This window comes from Marmota flaviventris, chromosome 7 (genome assembly GCF_047511675.1).
Source record: "Marmota flaviventris isolate mMarFla1 chromosome 7, mMarFla1.hap1, whole genome shotgun sequence".
NCBI lineage: Eukaryota > Metazoa > Chordata > Mammalia > Rodentia > Sciuridae > Marmota > Marmota flaviventris.
Window position 1 is genome coordinate 35,817,840 of NC_092504.1, and position 27,666 is coordinate 35,845,505.

The window sequence follows — 27,666 nt, forward strand, 5'->3', positions numbered from 1 at the left end:
CAAGGACAAGCATTAAAATCTGGTGTTTATGGTTGCACAGTACCAGAAGCAGGGTGGCTCCCAGGGCTATACAAAAAAGGATGGGTCCTGTGAGATCAGTTTCATTCATAATGCTGCCATCTGCTGGCTTCATTGGGTTTAACACCGTCAAGGTTTTTTGCCATATATGATCAAAATTGATTCCAAGTTCTGCAAAAAGAAAAGAAAAGAATATATATATATATATATATATATATATATATATATATATATATATATATATACATATACACACATACATACACACACATATACATACATACACACACATACATACACACACATACATATACATTTATATATGTAAATATAGAGGGTAAAACAAGTTACATTATTTAACTAAAATTAACACATTTGATTAGCTTACTCAGCCTTTTAATCTTATTGTTGTATCTTCATATTTTAAAGTTATATATAATAATCTTTAAAAACAAAATGAAAAGAGTTTTTGTTGCCCAAGTATATGAGCTAAAGGAATATGTTAGAGAAAAAAACTTCCATCTAGGAAACATTTTCCTTATTTATGCAATAAAGACAAGATTAAAATACAGTTAAAATTGGGAAATAGACTTATATAGTAAAAATTAAAACTCTAGCTAACAGACCAAAAATCTATTGCATCTGTAAATATTTCCTTTCCCCGTATACAATTGCTAACACTCCTGAAATTTTGTGTTATCAACCATGGCATCATTTTTCAAATAGCAGAACTTCATAGAGACTCAATCTAGGTCTGGGATTTTTATTCCACTCTGGCTAATGAGAAAAAATTTAATGCCACATGGATGAAACTTAACAAAGGAAAAAAGGGTAGAGGTCTTTCCAGGAAGAAAAATAATCAGGATGTTTTTATTTCTATAACATCAATGCACTCTGAGGTAAGGTCAATATAGTTAAAGATTAACTTCTTAAAACAAGTTAATATTTCCCCTTTGTGAGTGATAGTGTTAGAATAAAATATTCAAAATCAGTGGGGTCAATGTCCATGAGTCCAGATTCATTTAGAAATTTCTAATTCTTTTCTCCATAGTCTATTTTCCAAGGCATTTTGACTACTATATTCCTCTCCTTCTATATAATTTTTGGAAAAAAATCTATTCATTTGAAATCTACTGAATATAGAAATAAATTTTGATACTATATCAGTTTCTTTTCTCACTATTCTTATAAACTAGGATATATCTTGGGGAGAAAAACAACATTCAAAGAAAATTATGTGGCTTGGCTGTTTAGGATACAGCAATCAAACTTTCGCTTCCTTTCATCATTTTAAAATTTCAATAAGGGTGAGATATATCCTAGAAAGAATCGAGGGTAAGTATGTGCATTTCACCTGCAACAAACTACCATTTATTAAGTGTTTGATCCTTTCCAAGATTTACATGCATTAGTCTTATTAACATGTTAGCACTGCTGTTTTAGTCCCATTTTATGCATCAGATGGATAAGGTTTTGAGAGATTAAGCAGATTATCCAAAGAAAGAAAATCAGTTTTGCATATTCAACAATCTGAAGAGCACATGCATTTAACTGTATAGGTGTTTTTGGATGAATGTTTTTGGATGAATGAATATATATATATATATATATATATATATATATATATATATATATACACACATACATACATATATGTGTGTGTGTGTGTATATATATATATATATATATATATATATATATATATAGTTGTAAAGGACTATCTTTCTAAATTCATTAGTACGTGGCATCCAACTTTCCTTACTGGGATTTGGCAATCTTGGTTAGATACTGAGTATAGCTCAGCTGTTTCTGGTTTTGGTTTAGAGTCATGACTTACCACTGAGCTACACCCCCAGCCCTCAGTTTTGTTTTTGTTTTTTTTTTTTAATAGTGGCAAGTAGCACCTAAATATCTTGCAAACCTGACATTAAGTACACAGCATACAAGAGGGACTGTGAATGTTTCTATGATGAGGGGCATGTTTTAACAATGCAGTAATATTAACAGAATCAGCTAGATACTGATCTGAACTGGGGTAGGAAAGACACTCTTCTTCTTGTTTCATGCACTGTTAGATGCTTTGCCATCCAAAAAAAAAAAAAAAATATTTGACTAGTTAAATTAATAGTGAGCAACTCATTTATATTTCAACTTCCAAGTTTTTTCCTTTATTTTCCAATGCATTTATATATTTCTTAATAAATAGACACTTTGGAAAAATATAAAAATCCACCAACATTAAAATAAGGTTAGAATTCTAATGTAATTTTTAAAATAGCAGAAGACTTTAAAAATTGAGAAATGATGTCATTTAACTTCATCTGAGTCTTATGTAATTTTCAAATTTTATTTTTAGTTTTGACATTCATGCTAATTGCATTTTCAATATTTGCCATAATAAAGTAGCCTTTGATCCCAAATGCCTTTTTCCTTGAAAAGCATAGTTATTTCTGAAGAAACTGAGAGGGAAAATGATTTATGCAATATCATTACTGATTTCTACCATTTACTTGATGGCATAATTAAATTCTACACATATTTCAATATTGATTCTGAAATAGTGAATGAATGCAGAATCTACTAAATAGTTTTGTAAGAAAAATATTTTATGTTGTTTACTGAATTATATCCATAAAAATTTAGTTCACAATTTTTTTACAAGGTATGGGAATTAGATAAGTATGTGTTAATTGTAGAAACCCTAATATAACCCCTTTGTATACAAAATAAAAGATAAAAGATAAAAACCACTGTGAAATTTGAATGCAAAGTTTGTTGTTTTGCTGTCATCTAGTGGTAGTAAAGTATATAACATGTTATAAAAATAAAATATTTTCTATGCAAATTGTAGCATTACCCTTTATATACAAATATCAGGCTGTACTACAAATACCAATATCAGTATTTTTTTAGTCTGACAGTCTTAAATTGACTATTATTCTTGAAAATGCCTTTGTTAACATATTGACTGTCCATTATCAAAAAGCAAAAGTCATCATTCTTACATAAACCAAATGAGTGTCTTAGATTACCTTGAGAAGTAAGTAAACACTGGAGGAGTAAATGAACACATTTTCAAATTAACATGCTTTTATGCATGGAATGTTCATTATTATAGCTTCATAATTTTATAGGATATTTTGGTATGTGCTCAGTAAAAACTAACACATGTCATTTATCACCTCATCCTAGAAAGCCTGCTTAGGGATATTTCATGTCTTTGGACAGATGAAACTTGCAACTTTCACAGCTATCCAGTTTGAAGAACATTCTGGACCAAAAACTCTAGATAGTTCATAAATTCAAAAAATAGAATTATGTCATGTGCTCCTTTCTCTAGTATGTATATGGTAGGGATGATAACAAAGAGGAAAAATGTAAAATTCATTCATAAATGTATGGGAAGGGGAATATAACATATTTTCTATTCAAAGTTAAAAAGACATTAGTGGAGAATGAAGTGAAGTCTAACAATAGAAACATTTCAGATAACTGAAAAAATATTTTCAATAAATTTTGTGGGAGAGAATTGGTTAATCATTAAAGAGAAAACTAATGTAAAATCCTTCACGTGTTACACTAAAACAATTGTCAAATCAAAAATCTAAATACTAAGCAAAAGGATAATCCTAAATTTGAAAATCTATAAGTGAGTATGAACATTTTCTGGAACTAGAGAAATAGAGTTTAAGCAACACAGCAATTGGAAAGGAAAGTTTCCAACAAAAGTATTCTTGATTTTAAAATATAAACATTAAAATTTCTGTTTCCCAATGATCCATGACCAAATCAGATGGCAAACACAAGTTAAGAAGAAATGTTTGAAATACATATTCCAGAAAGTTATACCTTTACTATATAAATTAAACTATATATATTAAAAATTAAAAAATTTCTAGTAAATATGACTAAAATAAAAATAAAATAGGAAGAAGTAAAAATGGTCAATAAACTTGTTTTTAAAATGTCAAAAATTTTTAGGAATTAAGAAATGCAAAGTCTTCCTTTTTCCTTTCTTCCTATCAAATCAAAAGAGATATATCACAAATTCTCCTGCACTGGTCTAATGGAAAATTCATTTCTGAGACTTGGTTGACCTAGTCATTTCAAGTTATGAATACACTCCAAGGATAAGACTTTGTACAGGTCAAAGGATTTTCAGCACGATGCTCACCAAAGCATTACTTTTTATAAGGAACAACTTTTAAGGTATAAAACATTGTACTTTTATGCCAGAATATTAGGAAACCATTATAAATCATGTTTTCAAATAATATTTAATGACTTTTAAGAATTCATTATGGAAATACTCATGATAAAATATAAATGAAAAGAATATAAAACTTCATACCCATGGAATGATACAACTTTCACCTTTAAATACTCAAATTCATATACATACAATGAAAATAATATTTCATTTTTAAGTGTGTATATACCTACATATAAAATATATACACCATTCATAGGAAACCAGCACACAGACTGACAGAAATACACCAAATTGTAAATGGTAATCATGTCTTGGAGTTTCAATTTGGAGTGATTTTTATATTTTCATTCATGTTTCCAAATATACTGGATACAATTAGACAACTGATAGTTTTTTTAAAAGCAAAGATGTTGGTGGAGTCAACGTAAAGGTTTCAGTTAATAATAACTTAAACACTATAGGTCACTCTCATTAAACTAGGTGTTTATTAATTGCAGAGACAAAATACAATGAACCGGTAAAAACATAACTGACCCCGAAACTTAAGTGGCTTCTAAAGAACCAATGGATGTATTATACAATTTCTGGTATCTTTTTGAATGGTTTAAATCATTCATTTTGTTTTCCAGTTTTTAGGCAGAAAAAGAAGATGGCTCATATAAAGAATTAGTACATGCAAAGGACTTGGAGTAGCTAATCAGTAAATATACCTTCTTAGGTCTCAAATTTAAATCCATTTGAGTTTTCACTTTTTAATACACATGTTTCTAGTATTATACTGACATTTTAGCATGGCTGAACGTATTGAAAACAAAAATCAATGGATTGATACACCTCTGAACCCCCCCCACCCCAGGGACCTCAGTTTCAAGTGTTCAGGGTTTCCTTTTCAAAAGCAGCATCATTTTCTAGAATCACATTTTTTTCTCTGCCTAGTCATACCAAGCTGAGATGAGAGGGTTCATGTAAGTCAGGGGAGAGAAGCAGGCTTGTCAACAACAAATATTAATTTAAAAACTATTCCCTTTGCTCCCAGGCAAATAGCAGAAAATAAAATATAAAGTGCTTCATTAATTGGGGCAGGAAGGGTGGTTGCTTTGGTATTAGTACTTTTGTCAAAAGCTGTCTTTGCTGAGAGAGTCAAAATTTAAGAAAGAGTGAATAAACATTAATAACTACAGCCATATCATAATAATAGCGCATATCTACTACCAAATTTCTCTACACAAACATGCAACAGATTTTCAATGATTTCCATGTGTTGGTTTGGCAGGCTCTTGTTATGCTGAAACAATTATACATAAACACTGTACGCAGCATGCTGACAGCACACATTAAGTGCTGATTATTGCTATTATTCTTCGAGCTGTGCACACATTAATAACACTTCCTTAACTTATCTTCTAGCAAAGGAGGCTCTTCATCAAAACTGTCAATGTAAGGAGATTGTGAATAATAATCCAAGTTGGATCCTGGCTGAAAAAATTGTCCTGCATAACCTGACGGCATGAGCATCTCTGGAGGAACAAGAGGGTCAGGCTGAGGCTGCTTACTGGCTTGCTGTCTAAAAAAGGGAAAATACTGATATTTATACATGTAATGAAAGGATATCATGACAAATCAAGAGGGGACATATAAATTTTCCTTTTATGAATTCACTTAGCTTTTATGAATATTTACTTATAAGTAAAGTAGCCTACTTCAAATTTAACTGTAATTTTTAAAATCCCACAAAATAATTAACTGGCCTTAAAAAGACTTGTAGAAGAATGAGCTATACCTACCAATTTTAATTGAGCATGTACAATGTGCTGGGCACTGCCCCTTATATTTTCTGAATTAAAACTTTGTATGGTTAAAACTGTATTTGTAATCCCATCTCATAGGAAAGGAAATAGAGGCTTATGGATACAAAATGACTCTCTCAGTATCATGCCAAAGCTTTGCAGGTGCTGAATGCACTTCATGGAAGCTTTCTAGATGGTGCTTTGCTCACAAGAGGATGCAATCACCAATTGTGAAGCCCTTACAAATCTGTAGAAATAACAAGTGAGAACCACAATTTTAGTAGTATAGTCAAATTCAAAGGAATAATAAATACATGAACTACCTACTATCCATAATGGAATGCGCTGTCCAGTTCTGGCCATTCCCAGAAAAATATTACTAATCAATGAATGTATCCTACAGCTTGCTTTAGTTTCTTTTTTGAAATGAGTAATTTAGTTTTTCCAGGACATCATATTTCAATTCCTTTCTGAACATGGTTTTGTTTTATTTATTTATTTATTTTTACAGTTTGTGAGGAAGTGGGAAAATATTGACCTTTGTAAATAATGTCTTACTAGAACTAGAGAAAGGAAGAAAGGAAAAGAAAGAGTGGTAAAGTTATTGGTGAATTTTGTATAGGTGTATAGCTTTTACCAGGGGATGAAGTATAAAATATTTCCCATTAACACGTTTAAGTTTTTTTACCTAAGGTCTTTTGCCTATGCTAAAGATAAGGTCCAAAAATTTGAACTTTGTGACCCACTGTGATCTGCTCATGCTAAAATATTTACAGAATGGCTTTTGAATATTTCCTTCTGACATTAATCTTAATATAAAGTATAAGAATAACACACTTAAATCTTTTATGTGTATAAACTTGATCAATAAAATAACTATTTTAGCAAATAAAGCCATAGAGATGGAGAGACACACATTTAATAATTCACGAACTCAACTGTAGCTCATTAAGGGTAAGGAACCTTTTGAACTTCCCACAGTATAGGCTGATTACTATAGTTTTCATTTAGTAATCCCCCCACCCCTCTTTCTAATAGAGTAGGTAAACTATCAAAAGTACCAGTAAAACAAATGACAAACTGATGAGTAAAATTGCCCTAGTGTATCTTTTTTAATGTATGCCTTTCTAGAAAAATACAAAGGGCAAAGAAAAATGACCCAATGATGTATCTAAATAAGATTTTCATTGACATACTTGCCTGGCTTCACCATGAATCATGCTCAGGCATTGCCAACTAGGTTAGAGGAAGTATAACTTCCACAGTTACTACCTGTAGAACAAGCTCTGTGAATGGAGGGACTCAACATGGGTAGCTATTTTAACCCAGTGTCTCCCACAAAAGGGAAAAACACATTTTTACACATTAGAAAATACATATATGCCCATCACCAGCCAAATCCTGTCCCCTCCTCTTTCCTCTATCCTGCTTTGCTCCCTCATCCAGTAAAACTTCTCCAACAGCAGCTTGGTCTCTCTCATCCTTATTATAATGGGGCATAATATTAAAATTTCTCCACCACATATTTAAGATAGTGAGCATTTTAAAATTTTTCCATTTTGAGGAAAAGTCAAAATGATTTATTTAGAAAAATTATCACGTTCACATTCCATGACTGTAAAAATTAAAATTCTTTTTTGTTTTATAACTTCAACATCGTAAACATTGACTATAATATTTACTATTACGTCTTAATGAACAAAACTGAAGTGATACCAAAAGAATCACATCAACAGTTCATAGTTTTACCCCCAAACACTCTATAAATAACTCAATTGTCTTTCAGGCATTTTTCCTGAAAGTGTTATGAGGAATTATGATTTTAACCACATACTATGAATCTACTTAGTCCCATGTTTTCTGGTATTATCCATTTTACTAGGTTGTGCCAATTCAAAATGGCTACACCAGCAAGTTCTTTTATATTCTTAGTGATATATGTTAAGCTTTCTATATCTTTTCACACACACACACACAAAAAAAAAAAAAAAAAAAAAAACAGAGAGAATAGGACTGGAAATTTTGTATTACCTATAACATCATTCAGTGTTATTACCTATAACACTGAATGATTAACCTATTAGAAATAATGTCAGATTACTACACTCAATACTTAAGACCTTAAAGGTACATCATATCTGTACCCCACATAGCAGTGATGATTTTGTAGAGTGTACCAAAAATCATTTTGTTTTCAATTATACAGCATTTTTATTAGCACTATAAAAAGGCAGATAGTGAAACTGTGATGACTTCTAAGTCATCAAATTATTCTAGATGAAATAAATTCCTACTGAATTAGACCAAAAGAAGTGGACTATGGATTGAAGGATTTAAACATTATCTTTGTTAGTAAACATCTCCTCTTTCTGTAAATGCCACTTGAAACAACTAGAAGGTGACTATAAAGCTCCTTTAGAACAATCAGCAATATTCTTGGTCATATTTCCATTATTTTACTTCTAAGGCTGTGGAGTTAACATCTCTGCCTTTAACCATCTTCCAATCATAGGATTTTTCCTGAACCAAGATGTGTGGCTTAGCAAACCCAACCTATGGAGTTGAAACTCCTTGTGACTGAATTGCCATTTTATAATCTCAGGAAACCACTTCACATTCTATGCCTCAGTTTTTTTCATCTGTAAGATGAATATAGAACAGAAGTCATAGCATTGTTGTGAACTAAATTAGCAAAAATAAGTAGAGGACTTAGAATAGTGTTGAATACATGAGAAATGAGTGAAGTATAACTAATTAGAATAAATTAAAAATATAGAATAGAAGAAGGGGATCAGGGGAGAGAGTGGAGGGAAAGGGGAGGTACTGGGGAATGAAACTGGTCAAATTATACTGTTTTATCGTGTATATGTATGAACATATTATAACAAATCACAAACAAACAAATAAATAAATAAATAAAAGTTTAAAAAAAAACCAAAAGTGAGTAATAAGCATTAGTTAAACATTTACAAGCTCTTTGCTTCCTGAGACTTTTGGATGCAGTTTAAATAACTTCCTTGCACCCAGGAATAGTGTGCATCTGTGATTGGGGTCCCTTCCTCAATGAAACTGACATTAGCAGAGAGCTGAGTTTGTGGCCCTTATACCCTAGTTACCTTCAGCTTTTACACATTTTGGTTTCCCTGGAACACCTGAAATAATTTCCACAATATCCTACCCATCCTGTGTTTTCCTATCAGAAGAATCTCCACTATACCCATACCAGGAATTCTGTCTCTGAGCTATAAAACAATCACCATTTTTTCAATATCCCCCCTTTCACCACTCATACTCACATAAAACTTCAATTAGCTTTGAAAATCTTATCTTTACTTTACACTAACGTATTTAGGTGGTCACAATCAGGAAATATTTTTACCTGTTTTGGACTCAATATGACTTAAAATGTATCCTCTAATGCAAATATTTTAAAAATCATCATAAGAAAGCTCAGTTATAATTTTTGTGTTTAGAAATATGTTTGTTGTGTAGTGTCACTTTTCTGTGCCTTTTCACATAATCATTAGCTACATACTTTATTAGAGGTTTTGTTTTTCCCAAATTAAAAGTTTCTACTTCCATTGTGATGTTCAACTGGTTTCAGGGGTTTAATCCATGGTGTGCCTACTCCATGCTCTGGACCCAAGTGAGGCAGTGGAGGAATGCCACTTACTTCATGGTTGCTAGAAGCAGACAGAAAGAATGGGACAGCAGGGAAGATGAACCCTTCCAGGGCATACCCCCAGTGACCAACCTCCATACTTGACCTGCCTGCAGTTATCACCCAGTCCACTAGGATGGACTGACTAGGTCACTGAGAGTAGTCTAATCATTTCACTTCTGAACATTTCTGCATTAACACAGAAACTTTGGTGAGAATACCTTACATTCAAACCATAACAGCATCTGAAACAGGCTAGGCCATTACCCTAATCAACAAAATCGTGAGCTGCCCTCATTTGGTTACATTAATTTCCATCTCTTTATCATCTTGACTTCTGGGAAATGTTGATATGAAAAATCAAATGGGGAAAGAAAATTGGGTCAGATGGGGTGGATGGAGAAAGCTGTGATCCATAAGTTCTTGCTTAAGGATAAAATTTTTGTCTTTTGTTGTACTTAATTTTTTCAGTCTGAAAATGTAGATGGTAGTTAATACTACTCTCTTTGCTGCAAGTACATTTATGATGTTACTTTACTTTCCAAAGTGTAAGACATAAAAGGTCACCTGACTAATGCCAGACAACATAGAACAGGGATCTGAATGAGATAAAATTCCAGATACTTCACTTTTACAGTTGTAAATAAATCCCAATACATTTCCCTATCTTTAGAGCATGGTTCAGCAAGTGTGGCTAGGAAGAAGCTTGTGAAAGTAGTATCCATTTGCCTATGTGGGTAGGATGGATCAGTCAATGAAAACAGTGACCAAATTTCCCCAAGCAGAGTTGAACAGAAGAGCTTCCCAGTGCCTCTTATATTTATTCTGTCTTTTCGTCTTTCCATTTGGAGATTTCAAGGTAATTTTTATTGTTTGTTTTAAAAAGCCTTTAAGAATCTTGGTTGTGAGGTTATTTAGCCTAGATTTTCTGGACGGGCATGGACACCACACATCCTAGTTTGCCTATAGTGGTCCAGTTTATTAGTACTATCTCACCATTATTATTAACAGCACCATTTTATGCTAATATATCTTCATTATACAACAAATCATATGTTAACCATCATTGTGGGCCTCATCAAACAACACCGGATTTACATTCCTAACCCCATTTCTTATTAGTAACCTTGAGAAAGTTTCTTAATTTCTCTGTGTGTCCAGTTTCTCATATGTAAAATGAGAATAGTAGTAGTACCTATCTTATAAGGTTATTTGAAGATACAGTGAATTAATTTATAAAGCTTATAATTGTTCCTAAGAGAGAAAGTTTTGCCTGGTAAATTTAGTTATTATGAAAGTTGAAGTGCCTAGTTCACTAACAGACCCATAAAACATCATTGGAAAAGAATAATATGACCAAATAAACAGTAAGTTTAAGTGACTTAAGGCTTATTAATTACTTTTTAAAACTATACTTATATAACAATTAAATTGTGTTTTTAAATGTACACTTTCCTACATATCATCATAATCATTTTTATTACAATTCCATGAAGTTGTTATGAGTAATGTCCTTATGTCTCAGATGAAGACAGAGAAGTCTTCCCAATGTCATGAGAACAACCAATGGTAAAGGCAGAACTTGAACCAGATGCTCCTCACTGTATATACATTACTTTGTCATGAGTAAAGGCAAATACTTAATTCTTAATAATTGTTTTATTTTCAGTTCAAGTTCAAATTTTATCTCAAATAATGAATACATTGTGAAATATATTCATGATGATTCCATCATAGCATTTTTTCTACTATCTGTATATTACAAATGCATATTTAATTACCCAACTCCCAAAAATAAAATCTCAAATTTTGTGAGGGAAGACGATGGATTCCATTGTAAACCCTTATCTTTGGTTTGTAATAGTCTTAATTTCAGACACAAAGTAAAACACTTAAAATTTTATTAAATTAGATGAAATCTATTTTGCAAGCAGTGTCTTGAAAAAGATCAGGTAAAAGGAATAAGCACTTGCCTAGTGCTTGCATTCAGGTGCCCTCTTAAGTGCTAGTTGAAAAAAATAGAGAGAGAAGATATTAACTTGGCATGGATTCCAAGTGAAAAGGGGCATTCACAGAAAATTGGATTAATTTCTCTGCCCTTTCCTATTATTTCAATGTGGGTACTTTACTGAGATATGGTAAGGAGAAGCTTGTCTTCTCCCAAAGAAATTCTTCTACTTGAAATCCCTTGTTATCATATGAACAATTCTCAAAATGGGTGTATACTGACTTAATATAAAATACTTACTCTCTTGATCCATAAAGATTTCCATAGGCATTAGAATCATTAAAACTTTGCTCCTGATTATCAATGGTATAATTAGATTGGTAAAAGTCAGTGTCAAATTGTCCCAGGTTTGACATCCTAAAAAATAAGAGGAGTTTTTTAAGTTCATGAATTCATAAGTTTTTGAGACACTTACATGATGATATAATTATGGCCAAATTCCTATCAAAAGGTATTCTTTGGAAGAGGAAATTAAGTATTGTGAAAAGAATTATGGAACTAAATGCTAGAAAGTCATTTACAAAATGTGTTACTTTGAACTACTTTTTCTGGAGTTTTAATATCTTCAGGTTGTGACTTTTGACTAAATTGACTTTTGTTGGCCTAAAAGAACTAACATTCTTCCCCAAATATCCTATTTTTAGTAGTTTAAGAGAAAAAGCTTAAAACTCGGTACACATCTGAAAAGTGTTCTCTTAAGCAGTGTCAGTTTTTCACTTAAAATACACACACACACACACACCAAAGTCAGAAAGTAAATAGCTGAAAATAATATTGAGACTGAGTTTGATTTTCCTAGAGACTTACAGTTTGCCAGCAGCCTCTCTTTTCTCCAGAGTAAAAACAAAACTCTACAAACCTATTTCCTAATTCTTAGATGTTGTACGTGGGCTTCTCACTGAGTCGGAGGAAGGCACAATACTAGTAATGGAATGGATTTTTTTTTTCCTACATTCTCTCTACATTGTTTCTACTCACTTCTTGGAGTGAAGAGGAATGCATGACTTTGACTTAGATCTCAAGGACAGAATTACCAGGTAAAAGAAAAAATGAAGAGGAGAAAGAGGTGGTGGAAAAAGAAGCTGTTAGAAAGTAATAGTAACTCTAAATAAAAATTAGAGACTAGAGACTTTTTTAGTTGAACAGATATGATTCTTCAACTCAACATATTAATCTTTATTTTTATTTAATAAACTTCTTGTTTTAAATAAGTAAATTTATAAGTCAAAAGCAGTTATTCATATAATTATAATCATTTATGGAATACTACCTATAATAAATTTAAAATGAAATTGCATAAGCAGCATTGACTTTAAGAGCTTCATTAATAAAAAAACAAATTCAAGTAGCAATTGTTAAATATATCAAATTTTTTAGTTCAGTAAAAATACAGAAAGTTTTTCTAAAATTAGATGCAGCAATTTATACATTGATTTAATAAATCAAGAATTTTCATTAAGAATGTGTATAAAAGTATAGGTATGAATTATATGAACTAAAATCAGGACTTAGAAATAAATCTTTTAACTACTTACAATATAAATAACTTAAAATTTCTTGTGTTATAACCATATCAGTCATAAAAACATGTTGTTATGAAGCATGGAAAGTAATTTCATTTGAGAAAATACTGAGTTTTTACAGCATGCAAATCTTTATGTAATGTACTAACTAGTGGTATTGGAGATCTTACATAACCCAGCTTCATATTTTATTTAAATGCCAAGTCTTTTAAAAGGATCAGTAATATCAGGCACATACCTCTATTTTGTATCTGGTGTCTGTATTTTATGTGGAAAGATCCTCCAACAAATGTAACTTTACTTGATAAATTTAAAGCAAATCAGTTGGTGAAAAGATGACGAACTGGCTATATATAAAGTTTCTAAATTTGTACTCTGACACTCTCAACAGATGCTACAGCCAAAAAAAAAAAAAAAATCCTGCCAATATCCAGTATCATATAACACTTTTTAGGGTTTACAAACACCATAAACAGCATACAGACATAAATTTGATAATGTGGAAAAGTAGATTCAGTTTCCTAGTGTGGGGTGAAGTTGTTTCTTTGAGGCAAGCCGTGGAAACCAACAGACTCAATGCTTCTTCTAAGTCTGTGATATTCAATCTAGATAAAAGTTCCTAATAATATGCAGCAAAAACCAAAATAAAAATGGGGGAGGACTTCAATTTTATCTATACCTAAAATGTTCAATTTATGTGAATAACATTCAGAAGGACTACTATGGGCTAATTTTTTTTTTCCTGATTCTTACTCTTCATCAGAGGTCAAGAAAAATATACTAATATGATTCAGTGTTTTCCATGTGAGGCATGTTCTATCCCATTTTCAAGACATCTCTAAGCATTGGAAGCTTTTCAACTCTTCCCTATAGCAGGTAGCTGCCTGAACTAGCTCTCTATATCACCGAGTCACTAACAAAAGAGGTTTCTGGTTCTGACTCAGATAACCTGGCTAATCCTCTCAATTCTATCTGGATCTATTTTTTTTTTTTTTTTTTGTACTTGATACCAACCTCATAGGTGGAGGTCAAGTACTCCGGTGGTCTTTTATGCTAATTCTCCTTTTTTAAACTTGGGACTTCTCATGTATCCAAATTCCAGTAACTGAAATTTTTTGTTCAAGGGCAGATAATTTGACATTTAGGAATTCTCAGCAGAAACCAAGACAGAATGTCAGAGTAATTTTTTTTCTACATTGTTTAAAAGCATTTAGAATTTGAATTTCTTTAAACAGAGCTGCTTTTTTCTAGGTCACCAGTCAAGTAACAGTGGGTCACACACCTTAACCTACCACTGAGCACCAGACTCTATTCTTGATGCTTGGTTACAAACTAAACAGACTGGTACTTAAAGATATATATTTTAATATTGATTATACCATATCTATAACTAATAACTATGACCACTTAGGCATTGTTGTATAAACTTTAGATTTTGGTCATTATAGTTTTTGTAATACTCTTCAGAGGTATTGTCATCTCATTTACAGAAAGAGAAATAGAGATTAAATAACTTGCACAAGGCCATCAGCTAGTGGGTAAAAGAGTCAATTAGCAGGCTGAGTTCAACACTTTACTACACCAAATAATTTTATAATAACCTTGTAGAATGGATCATCAGATTGTTACAGGTGTTATGATTTAGGTGTCCCCCAAAAGCTCATCTGTGAGATGATGCAAGAAAGTTTAGAGATGAAATGATGGGTTATGAGAGCATTAACCTGATCAATGTGTCAATCCCCTGATAAGGATTAACTAAGTGTAACTGAAAGCAAGTAGGGTGTGTCTCGATGAAGTGGGTCAATGGGGACATGGGTTTGAAGCATATGTTTCATATCTGGTCAGCAGAGTGTCTGTCTTTGCTTCCTGGTGCCATGTCCCCTGTTCCTCTGCCACACATTTCCATCATGATGCTCTTGCCTCTAGCTTCAAGGAGTGGAGTTGGCCATCTATGGACTAAGACCTCTCAAACTGTGAGCCCCCAAATAAATTATTCCTCCTCTAGAATTGTTCTTATTAGGTCTTTTGGTAATAGTAGCAAAAAAGTTGACTAAAACATTTGATGAAAGACAGAGTTTAGATGAAATTTATATATATTCATGGTGTCATCAATTGATTATTTTATTTATTTAAGCAATTATTTTGGATTTCTGGATGACCAAAAAGACTGAATATGAATATCAAAATTCTCACCTGTATAAAGATCACCAAGTTCTACTCAGAAACACATTTTCCTTTTCTCTCCTCTCTCTAGAAATATAAAAGGTTAAGAAAGCCCTTTATTACCTAGATATTATTTATGATATTGACTAAATCCACTAGGTACCACTCAGTAAAGATGAACAAATGGCTTGGCTATATTTTCTTTAGCAATTAAGGGCAAAAAAATCTTTCTCAATGCTCTGTTATATCTTTTTGTTTCAATATTACAATATTGTTACTTCATAATCTTTGGGGTTTTATCATTATTACAATTTTTTCAAGGTATTTCAAGTCCGATTTTAATTTTATTCTTATCAGTGAGTGAAAGTGGTTATGGTAGATTGAGGAAAACAGTAAGATAGAGTACATATTTCAATATTATTGTTAGTATGCATGGGCTGTTGTTGGCCATGATGGAAAAAACATTTTTCCTACTGCAAATGCATCATTCTTATCAATAATTTTCTTCTAGATTTTAATAACAGATTGACTCTATTTCATATTCTATTTGATAAAACAACAGCTCTATTTCCTTTAAGTATGAGAAACACAACTACTTAGCTTACAGCTTTAATTTCAAGTGTCTTGATATAAGGGTGCTCTTTCAAGGAAAACTCTCTGCTTTGTAGTCTTTATATTTTCACTCCCTGGAAAGAAGTGTATAGAGAAACAAAAATTTTCAGAGAAACAAAAATTTTAAATATAATTTAATTTTATTTAATTAAAAAAATCTGCTTTAAAATCTACAAAGCTAGAATGTTTTCTCACAATTTCCAGAAAAATAACCTACGAGGGTTTAGAAAGAGACAAATACACCAAAATCTGAAAAACTAATGATTAAGGGTCAATCTGTTATCAGCATCTAGGGGAAAATTCTTGATAAGAATGATGCATTTGTAGTAGAAAAATGATTTTTCCATCATGGCCAACAACAGCCCATTCATATGAAAGGAAGAAAATTCCTGAGATGACAGAGATTCATCTTTTGCTAAATAGAAGAGCAGCTATCAACCCTACTGTAAGGACATGGAGTTGGGAATCAAAGCAGAAGTATTTTACCAGAAGCATTCTACCTCTGATTTACATCCGCAGTCTTATCCTATTTTATTTTGTGACAAGATCTTGTTAAGTTGTCAAAGCTGGCCCAGTATCTGTGATCATCTTCCCTTAGAGTTTTATTCAGCTTCCCCTCCCCTCTCCCGCTGGGACCAAAACAACATGACCAGGACAATTATAGGAGGAAAAGTTTATTTGGAGTTCAGTTTCAGAGGTCTCAGTCCATAGACAGCTGGCTCCATTGCTCTGGGCCAAGATGAAGCAGAACATCATGGTGGAAGATCGTGGTGGAGTAAAACTGGTCAGGACATGGCATCAGGAAGCAGAGAGAGCGAACTCCACTCTTCAGGGAAAAATACGTAGCCAAAGAAATGCTCCTGTTGACCTACCTCTATTAGCCACACCCTACCTGCCTATAGTTACAACCCAGTTAATCCCTAACAAGGGATTTATGCACTGATTAGTTTGGAGCTGTCACAACCCAATCATTTAACCTCTCAGCTTTCTTGCATTGTCTCACACATGAGCTTTTTTGGGAATACCATACATTGAAACCATAATGCTCAGGCTTCAGAGTTGCTGGGATTACAGGTGAACACCAACTCTGGAATTACAGGTGAACACAACTGCATCTGGGAAAAAGTGTTATATTCTTGTGACCCTGGTGGAAGCTTTTTTTTTTTTTTTTAACACATATATTTTTTAGTTGTAGGCGAACATAATATCTTCCTTTATTTTATTTGTTTATTTTTATGTGGTTCCGGGGATCAAAACCAATGCCTCACACATGATAGGCAAGCTCTTTACCACAATCCAGGCCCTGGCAGAAGCTTTTGATGGGAGACTTACTTGTGAAGCAAAGCTGTTCATGTGCTGCCAACATTTCTGCAAAAACATTGTATTACATGGTGAAATGGAAGGCAAGCTACAGTATTTCTTTTGCATAAAGCCTCCAGGGTTTTTTTTGACATTTATTTTCCTCACATTCTTAGTACAATTTATAAATGTTTATTTCTGATATTATTTATTCAGATGTGACAATTCCCTTCATGGGATAAAAAATAAGTAAGTTTTACAACTGACAAGGAAAACATAAGCCTAAGGGAAATGATGCTCCCAGGGGTAGCTCACTTTCACGTAAATTAATACTAATGTGAGGTGTTGAATAAGTCTAAAACTAATAATATAAATTAGAGGAAATAGAAGAAGAAAAATTAAACAGCATTATATAAATAATGATTCACATAAAAAGCAAAACATGTCAGAGAAGCGAAAAAGTAAAACCTGTAAGAAGTATATGCTAAAGAGATTTAGGGGAACTTTTTTGTTTGTTTTTGTTTATTTCAGTGCTGGGGAGTGAACACAGTACCTCACACTTGCTAGGCAAGCACTATATCACTGAGTTACGCTCCCAGCCCTTAAAGTAATTTTTTAATAAGACAAATGAAGCCACAAGAAAAGTAATTCCCTCAAGAAATAAAGATTCATATTCCTTGGCATTTGAGAACTTAAAAATGTATTCTCCAAGACTACTTATGAGTCCTTTTATCCTAGTAATGGATATTTGTTACTACTCAACATCCAACTTGCCTTATCATTTCCTGCCAGCACTGTGTTTCCTTTGGAGAACATTGCTGACATTGTCTAAGAGCCATGTGGTTTGGATCAGAATGACTTATTCCTTAGTACCAGTAGTAGATCTAAATCCTCATCTCAGAAAAGCTTGTTTTCATTGGCTGTGAGAACTGATACTTTCTCCCAGAATTTGAAAAAAAAAAAAAAAAAAAAAAAAAAACTAAAAACACAACATTTCAATTGGTTACAACATACATTTTTTTTAAGTTTATGGTCATACATAGTAGTTGGGTTCATCCCAAGAAAATCATATATACATGGAAATTGATTTCAGTTCATGATTCCTCCTTCTCTCCCTCCTCCTTTTCCCTTCCATCCTCCCTCCCCTCTCCCATTCTCTTTACAGCATTTATTTTTAAGTACATAAATATAGGAATACACTAAAATATAGTTAGGCAGAGCCAAGGGATTATCGGATAAAAATCACACATTGCAGTGTTCCCCAAGGTCCCCTTGCTTTTGCTCTTGTCCTTACTGAGAAACATAGAGTGTGTTGATCACTCTGTCACCAGCCAGCTACATGCTTTCTCCATCAGGCTTAAACCCAATCCCTGAACATTCCCAGGCATTGATAAAGGCCAGTTAGGTTATTGTCCAAAACATAGCAAAATAGCTCCAGTCCTGAGCCAAATCCTTAATCCCTCTTATAAACTCCAAACAAAAATACCTCTCCTTGGGAACACCTAGTCAGAGCATCCCTTCTCAATGTCCAACCAAGGATATGCTGCACTCTGCAATAAGTTTTCTAATAAATGCTTTGAAGTGATCATCCTGGAGTATAGTGTTTCTTTCTTTGGAATCTCGACTGGCCCCTATCTGGGAATAGTTTGGGGGTACTCTCTTTATGGGAATTCCATTCTTGCCACTTTGGGGGCCATTCTAGCTAAGGATTTGGCCAGAATCAAACATGTATTAAAATCCATATAAAATTAAATATTAGCAAAAATTCATCAAAAGTTCCAATGAAGTACTAATCTTTAGTGAAATATACATGTTCCCTGACATAGCTTCCTGAAGAAAATAGAGCTTTGAGAGGTTTATTAGTGAAGACATTTGTTTCCAAATATATGACCATCCAAAAAGCACATCCATTGTCTGGCATTGTTGTGGGTTTATGTAAGTTATCTGATTCATGAAAAGAATAGCTTAGTCACCAGTGTGTAATATGGTGAATGGAAAGCATTTCATTAAACTGGAGCATCAAATAGGTTTTGCACACCCCAAACATCAAAAGAAAGAACTTTCAATTATTGCTAAATTTAAGAATCATAAGAGTCACTGAAGAATATGTGAATAATCACCTTTGGTCTTTTAAAATATTTTTACTGATGAATTGCAATTTAATATTACAGTAACTTCAGAATGATGTATTCTTACCTCCACACAGAATGATTTGTACTATTTCATTCCTTGTACCTGTTCTTTCTCTCCTCTTCTCCCTTTCCCTAATCTCCACCCTCTACTTTACTGGTCTCCCTTCTATTTTCATGAGATCTCTCCTTTTTCTGTTTTATCTCTAGCTTACACATATAAGAGAAAATATATGACTATTGACTTTCTAAATAAGGCTTATTTCTCTTAGCATGATGTATTCTAGATTTTGGTTTTAGAATAATATCTCATGAAGCTAGAAAGTGGTTGAATTAATCTTCACCTAACTGCCACAGGAGTCTCAAAAGTAGAAAACAAAACACAATTCTGCCTCTTATCTTCTAGTACTACTTACTTTTTTAGACAATAGCTGATGGCTGTCATGAATAGAAATCAGAGGCTAGTTGTTACATTTAACACGTGAACTAGGAGAGCCTCTTTTTTATTTTCCTATGCCTTTGTATGTTTGGTAACTGCCTCTTTGACACTCCATATCCTTTTAAAGGCAGTTTAATTTTACCTTCTAATTAAATTCAGTTCTTTAGCTGCACTATCACTGTCCCTGTGTTGGCTGTCATTGTTATATCTTGGAACTAGTTTATTTCTTGTCACCAGGCAGCTTTTAAAATGATCTACATGAAACATAAATTTACTCTGCTGCTTCCTGCTTAAAATCTCTTTAACCTTGCAGTGGGTACGGTTACTAGCAACATGAAATCCAAGCTCCTATTCACATGGCCATCTCCTAATTCGTTTTCCAACTTCATTTCTTGCAAAACTTCTTGTAATCTAGAAGAGTCTGCCGTGCCCTGCACATGTTATGCATTTGCTTACATAGGAACTTCCATGTGGAATACCATCCCCCATTTCATGTTCAGACTGAACATGAGACTCATCCTTTAAAACTCAAATTAGAAGTTTAAATAACTGTTCAATGAATTAATTTTGAAATTTGCAAGACAGTGTTTAAATGCCATTTTGCTATAAGCTATATGTATGAATGTGGGTAAGTTATTTAACTTGCCCAAGCTTGGAAAAATCCATGGTAGCTCACAGGCTGATGATGGGAATCATCTGAAGACCTGGTCACTTACAATTAATGTGTATCATCTTAGCAAAGAGGATAAAATTAACATCACTAGTCAATTGACTTTAACCTAATATGCAAGTTTTTTTAAAGCAGAGTTTTCTCTGGTTAGAGACAGAGGAAGAAGTCAGAGATACAAAGCACAAAGGACATTTGATGTTCCATAGTTGGCTTGAAGATGGAGAGGACTATGTATCAAGGAATATGGATAGCCTTTAGGACATGAGAGCTCCTCCCAACAGATAGCCAACAAGGAAATGGGAATCACTGTTTCCAATGGAATGGAATTCTGCCAGGGTTTTAGTTAGGTTTTTTTTTTTTCCCCACTACAACAAAATACCCAAGGCAATAAACTTAGTAAAGAGAAAATGTTTACTTAGTTCATGGGTTGGGAGTTTCAAGTGCATGACACCTGCATCAGCTCATCTTATGGCGATGGTACATCACATCACAGTAGATAACAATGGTGGGAGTGTGTACAGGAGCAAGCAGGTCATTATATCTCAAGCGAGGAAAAAAAGAAAGAGATATGATTCCGAGTCCCTATCCCTTTCAAGGACAACCTCCTGAAGACCTGGAGGTCCATGAGGCTGTACCTACCAAAGGTTGTACCTCCTCCCAATAGCACCACCACAGGGAACAAGCCTTTAACCACAATGGACCCTTGGAGGACAAAAAATCATATTCAAACTATAGCAGCCAGCAACCCAAATGAACCTGGAAGTAGATTTAAAAAGGTCCATATCCTGGAATTCAGCCTTATGGAATACTATGCAGAGAATCCAGCTGAGCCATGCTGGACTTTTCCCTACTAATTTGTAGTCTATTAGGTACTATATCCATGGCAGTTAGTTCCATAACAACAGAAAACTAATATGGTGGGTGTGTGGTCAGGTTATGCAGAGAGCATGTTGGGCAAGATATATTTCTGTGGTTATCTGAAAAAGATGTACCACAAGTTTTTATTGATATTTGTGGGCTTGTAATATTTTCACTTGAACCTAAATACTTTAAAAGTGGTTCCTATTAAAAATTCTTTGGACTAAGATTAATTTTAAGATAAGTTCACAAATCACTATAGATTTCAATGCAAATTCTTGGTTTGATTCATTTTTCAATTTCAGAAAGATGAGGTCCATTCAGGTTATTAACCACTATCAAGATTTATAGAGAAGGTTGTTGACATTAGCTGGGCTGGAGGTCAGCTCTTCATTAATTTTATGCAATGAGTTATGTCTCTCCCAAATGAAATGATAAAATCATAATCCCCAGTACTCCAGAATGTGACTTATGTGTATATAGGACTTTTACAGAGGTAACCAAGTTAAAATGAGGCCATTATGATTAGTCCTAACCCAATATTATTGATGTTATTATGAAAAGAGAAATTTTGGACACAGCCATGCAGAGAGGAAAAGATGGTGGTGACTGACACTGGAAACATACCATGCGATGAAGGCAGAGATTGGAGTGATGCAGCTACAAGCCAAGGAATGCCAAAGATTTCCAGCAAATCACCAACAGATAGTGGAGAGGAATGGAACAAACTCTCCCTGCCCATTCTCAGAAAGAACTAACATTGCTGAAACCTTGATTACAGACTTCCAGCCTCCAGAACTCGTGAGTCAATAAATTTATGTTAGTTAAACCTTCATTTTGTTATGACAAACCCAGAAAACTAATATGGATTTTGGTAACAGGAAGGAAATAACAAATATCTGAAAATGTGGAAGTTTCTTTAGAATTAGGTAACACGGAGAGACTGTAAGAGTTTTGAGTTACAGAAAAGAAAATGTTTAGCTTTTCCTAGAGATTGTTGGTAGAAAATTAGATGTCAAAGGAGTCTGTTGCGGGAGGGTTCAGAAAGAGGAGAGGTGTAGAGAAAGTTTCTGTCATCTTAGATAATACACATTGTCAGGAAGAGAATTGTTGCAAAAATGTAAAGATGCTTCTGGTGATGTCAGGCCAAAGTGAGGAGCATGTTATTAGAAACTGGAGAAAAGATCATCAAATCAGTGCTATTAAGTGGCAGAAAATTTAGCTGAATTGTGTTCTATTGAGTGCATTGAACTTGGGTATTCAGCTGAAAATATCTGTAAGCAAATTATTGGAGGTGCAGCCTGGTTTCTTCTCCTTGACTACTATAAGTCCTGTGAAAGAGATTAAGAAGGAATTCTGCCTCAGCATCACAAAATAGACATCCTGCCTGAATTTCCCTGCAGATTTTGGATTTAAGATACAACATCAACTCTTATCTGAATTTTCAGCCTATCAGCCTGGGCTATAAACCTTGTATTTGCTGGCTCTAATACTGTGTGAGCCACTTACTTAAAATTTTCATTTTCAATATCTGTCTATATGGATATATATATGTGTGTGTATCTATATCTTATATAAATGAGTCCTGAATGTATGAGAACCCAGTGTAATCAAGAAATATAATACATTTACGCTTCTGCTTTAGGAACTTTACTCTAGCAATGGTGTATAAAATGGCTTGAATAATAAAGTGGCTGTTGATTATATTTCTCTGGAGAACCCAAGTATAGATGCTTAGAGGAAAATTTTGAAAAATGTAAATGTATACCCATATAATCTTCCATTTCACAAAAGGATACTATGGAGTATGTTGACTTTCTCTCCTATCAAAAATTTAATTTTCTATGCTCTGACTTCAAAAAGTCACCCAACATCACAGTTTTTGTTATCTTTTTACAGATGGCTTCCCAAACTGTAGCCCTGCACTTTTCCCCTTACTGGATATTAATGTGAATATTTAAATTTTACATTCTGTTAAATAGCAATGCTATTATCCAATCTATCAATGCTAAAAGAAAAATTCAGTTTTCCTGGACTCCTCCCTCTTTCCATATCAAATTAACCTTGTTATTTGTCTTCAAAATGTCTATTAATTTCCACTTCTCATTTTTTAAGTCATTGATTTATCCAGAACTTTGCTGTGTCTCACCTAGATTATTAAAATAGAAAATCCTTTTTTTCTCTTTTTCATCACTTCATTTTCTTATTAAATAAATTTTATACAATGTCAAAGAAAGCTTCCCCAAATGGCTTCTGCACAGGATGATGTTGTAATTCTAAGGTTCTTCATAGAATGACTCTGTTTTCCATATAAAATTCAAGTTATTTTCTCCTCCTCTTCACCAAATACTTTCTATTTGTGATATAAAACAGTTGGAAAAATCCCAATATATTTTCAAAATTAAAAAAAAGAAAAACCTAAAAGAAAACAATAGAAAATTTAAAAACCAGCTTTAAAAAAAATGAATTCTAAGTTGTAATTTACACTGTAGACACATGATGGCACCATTTTATGTGTGTAATAGAAGCACCAGCGATCCTTTAACACTGCACGAATATGCCTTGAGATTGTTACATGCTTTTAACAACTATAGTGATGTTATTGTAAAAACTCAATGGTATTGCTAGAGCTAGAGATGCTCCACAATACCAATAATCTTGAAACAGAAATTAGTAGTCATAAAATTGTCATTTATATGTTTTAATTTATCATTCCCTTTGTTATGGGCTAAATTGTGTTTCCAGTGCTAAGGTGCATATGTTGAAGCCTGAGCCTGTAGTACCTCAGAATATGACTGTTTGACGATGGCGGTCTTTGAAGAGGTAATTAAGTTAAAATGTGGGCATTGACATTGGCCCTAATCAAATATGACTGGTGTCCTCATGAGAAGAGGAAGTTAGGGCACAGAAACATATAGAGGGAAGACCATGTGAGGACACAGCATAAAAGTGGAGAGCTACAAGCCAAGAAAAGAGGTTTCAGAAGACACCAACTGTGCAGACACCTTCACCTTGTATTTCCAGCCTCTGGAACCATGAGAAAATATACTTGTTATTTGAGCCACTCAGTTTGTGGTATTTTGTTATGACAGTCCCAGCAAAAACATCATTATTGTATAAAAACATAAATAAAAAAAAGTTTTGCATTGATTATATAAGAATGGAATCTCTCCCTAATATACATCGGTTCTTTGGGTGAAATGGGCCATGATTTATGATTTTTAAAATTAAATGAAGCCAGCATGATGGCACATGCCTATAATTCCAGAGGCTTGGGAGGCTAAGGCAGGGGGATCATGAATTCAAAGCCTCACCAAAAGCGAGGCACTAAACAACTCAGTGAAATCCTGTCTCTAAATTAAATACAAAAGATAGGGCTGGAAATATGGCACAGTGGTTGAGAGCCCTTTAGTTCAACCCACAGTATTAAAAAAAAGAAAAATTAAATGAGTTCTTCAGAAATCCTTGCCTCAAAATATCACAGGCCTCAATTTTGACCATGATTCTCTGTCAACTCTTAGTCAATGTCTTATGATTGTACCCATTTGTTTCCTTGCTCAACAGAATGGAAACTAATGGAATGGTCTAGGATGTAGGTTCTAGAGCCAAACTGCTTGGGTTCATAGTCCTGCTTTATCACTGTGTGATTATCCAGTTATTTAAAATGCCTGGGCCACATTTTTCTTAGCTATCTGTGCAACGGAAATAATAAGATGCCTACACTAGAGGGCTCTGTAAGCCCTCTAAAATAGGGCTAGGAATAGAGAAAATGTGATGATGCTCTTGTCAATCCCTCTACACGATTAGGCTCCAGTTATTTTCCTGGGGATGGGCAACTACTTATCTTTCAATGCACAGAAGATTCTCAGAAAAATAAACGTGCGCTGCTAAAAATATTTCAGAGAGATGAGCCTTGATTTCTAACAATCTGGATTCAAATGTAGATTTTCCCATTTACCTATTGTATCAGTCCATTTTGTGTTGCAATAATGAATTACCTAAGGCTGAGTACTTTCTAAGTAAAAGAGGTTTACTTAACTCACAGTTCTTGAGGTATAAGAGGAAGTGCTGACAAGGGCTTTTAGTCAGACCTTTGTGGCTAACATCACACTGCAGGAGTGCATTCAAGAAAGGTCATGTGTGAGTAAGCAGGAAACAGATTTGCTCTTTTACAATAAACTGTACTCATGGCAACTAATCCATTCTTGGGATAACTACATTAATCCATTCTGAAGGTGATGCCCCATGGTCTAATCAACTCTTATTAAAGATCCCACCATTTCAATACTGTTATATTACAAACAAAGCTTCTGGAATATGAATCTTTCGAGGACACATTAAACCATATCAAAACCACAGCACCCATTATACATTTTCAAACAATTTGCTAAATTTCTCTGAGTTTCCTCAACCAGTACATTATTTGACATGGTGGTGCTCAGTATTTTTCTAATGAATCTATTTTTCAGTTGTAGGCTGGACATGTTAGCTTTGTAAGATACTGCAGTGCTAAAAGTGTGAGACTAATACTTATGGAAATACCAAGTAAATGTAGGTGAGAAACAGATGTGGAATTAAAGACACTGAATCAGCCAGGCACTCCGATTTAGGAGGCCCAGGCAGGAGGATCAGGAGTTAAAAGTCAGCCTCAGCAAAAGAGAGGCTTTAAGCAATTCAGTGAGACCTTGTCTCTATAAACAAAATACAAAATAGGACTGGGAATGTATCTCATAGGTCAAGTTCCAGTAGTACTACCCCCCAACCCCCGCAGAAAAAAAGACACTTGGATCATACAGAGGAAGAAAAAATGAGATTCAACTCAGGGTATGATCCTTTTGATTAAAACGGGGCAAGTGGCAAGCATTAGGTTAGAATTTTAAAATATTACCACCAGTTAACAAACCCAGATGGGTTTTCCATGGACCTCCCTCACACTCTTTTATTACTTTCCACTCCATTGACTCTGCTCAAGTCCAGTTGTACCTCAGATTCCTTTAAAATGTACAGTCATCTCTGTCCAGAGTGCATTTTGTTCACTCTGGACTGTGTTTCCTATTGCAGTAGTATGTTACTATTTAAAACCTGTGCTTATCACATTAACTGGTGTTAAGCTTCCTTTTTGACAGGATAATATTCAAATCATTAAAGTCAGGGCAACATTGACAAAGTATTATGCTCAATGCATTTCAAGATAGTTATTTCTATCAACAGAATTAGTCCTGTGTCCAGAACCACTCTCTCTTTTTTTTTAAGTAAAGGATGGACACAATATCTTTATTTTGCTTATTTGTTTTTACATGGTGCTGAGAATTTAACCCAGTGCCTCACATGTGCAAGGCAAGCGCTCTGCCACTGAGCCACAACTCCAGCCCAAGAACCACTTTTAACTCAATAGTTTCGTGAGCAAACAGGCTGTAAGAACATTTTGATCCTAAAAGCCTTAATTTCCCCCAAATTAAGGGGGGGAAAGTTTCGTAAACAATATTGAAGATTTCAATAACAATGGTGAGTTTCCAAGTGAATGGTGAATCACAATGGTGAACACACCTGTTATCTTTCTTATTTGCACCAAACTCTGGATACTTACAGAAAAACCCAAGAGAAATACTGGGAGACAGTCATGATACCCTGCAGGTCTCATCAGCTCTTTGTCCCCCATTCTGCCTTCTCCAAAGCCCTGTGCTCCATGTAAGGTAAACAACTGATGAAGCGGCAACTTGAAGATAATGGAGACAGTGGGATCTTTCTCCACTTTCACTGCTTGCCAAAACTTTCCTAGATTCACCATTGCAATCAGCCTGTTTCCTCTCAGAATATTAGTGCAATAAATGACTACTCAGGAAATACAGTTCGACTTCCAGATTTTAAAATTCCCATTACCATTCTGCCATTAGGTAGGAAGCAAGTTCCCCAAATTAGCATCTTTAGGTTCCACGACCTAAACCTGGGGTCCTCAACGACACCTAGGGAGGGCTGAAGAGACCCGCACATCAGGCTCGGGACTCGGGCTCCTGGTGCCTCAGCAGCTCCACCACTCCCCACCAGCGAGCTCTAGAGTGATCGTCCATCTGGAATTCCCGAGGTGGCTCGGGGACCTAAAAGGTCAGACTCCACGGGGGCCGGGGGCCGGGGGCCGTCGTGGGGAAGAAGAGAGACAACCGGCACTGGGCTTACTGCACACCGCAAGGCAACGTCTACTACAGTGCCCTGGCGCCCCAGTACTCAAAAAGAGGATTGGCTTTCACTCACGTGACCTCTTCCCTTCTCAGCGCAGAGACGCACTGAC

The 27,666-nt window shown here is 34.1% G+C and overlaps 1 protein-coding gene across 1 annotated transcript; it reads right to left on the reverse strand.

Annotated features, from left to right (window-relative positions):
• Positions 1-5,608: 5,608 nt before the first annotated feature.
• Positions 5,609-27,621, reverse strand: Yipf7 (Yip1 domain family member 7). The gene is made up of 3 exons (XM_027935895.2): positions 27,261-27,621; positions 11,928-12,044; positions 5,609-5,795 (listed from the first exon to the last, which is right to left on the reverse strand). The coding sequence occupies exons 1-3, from the start codon at positions 27,269-27,271 to the stop codon at positions 5,609-5,611; spliced, it is 315 nt and encodes a 104-aa protein (XP_027791696.2). The 5' UTR covers positions 27,272-27,621.
• Positions 27,622-27,666: the final 45 nt, after the last annotated feature.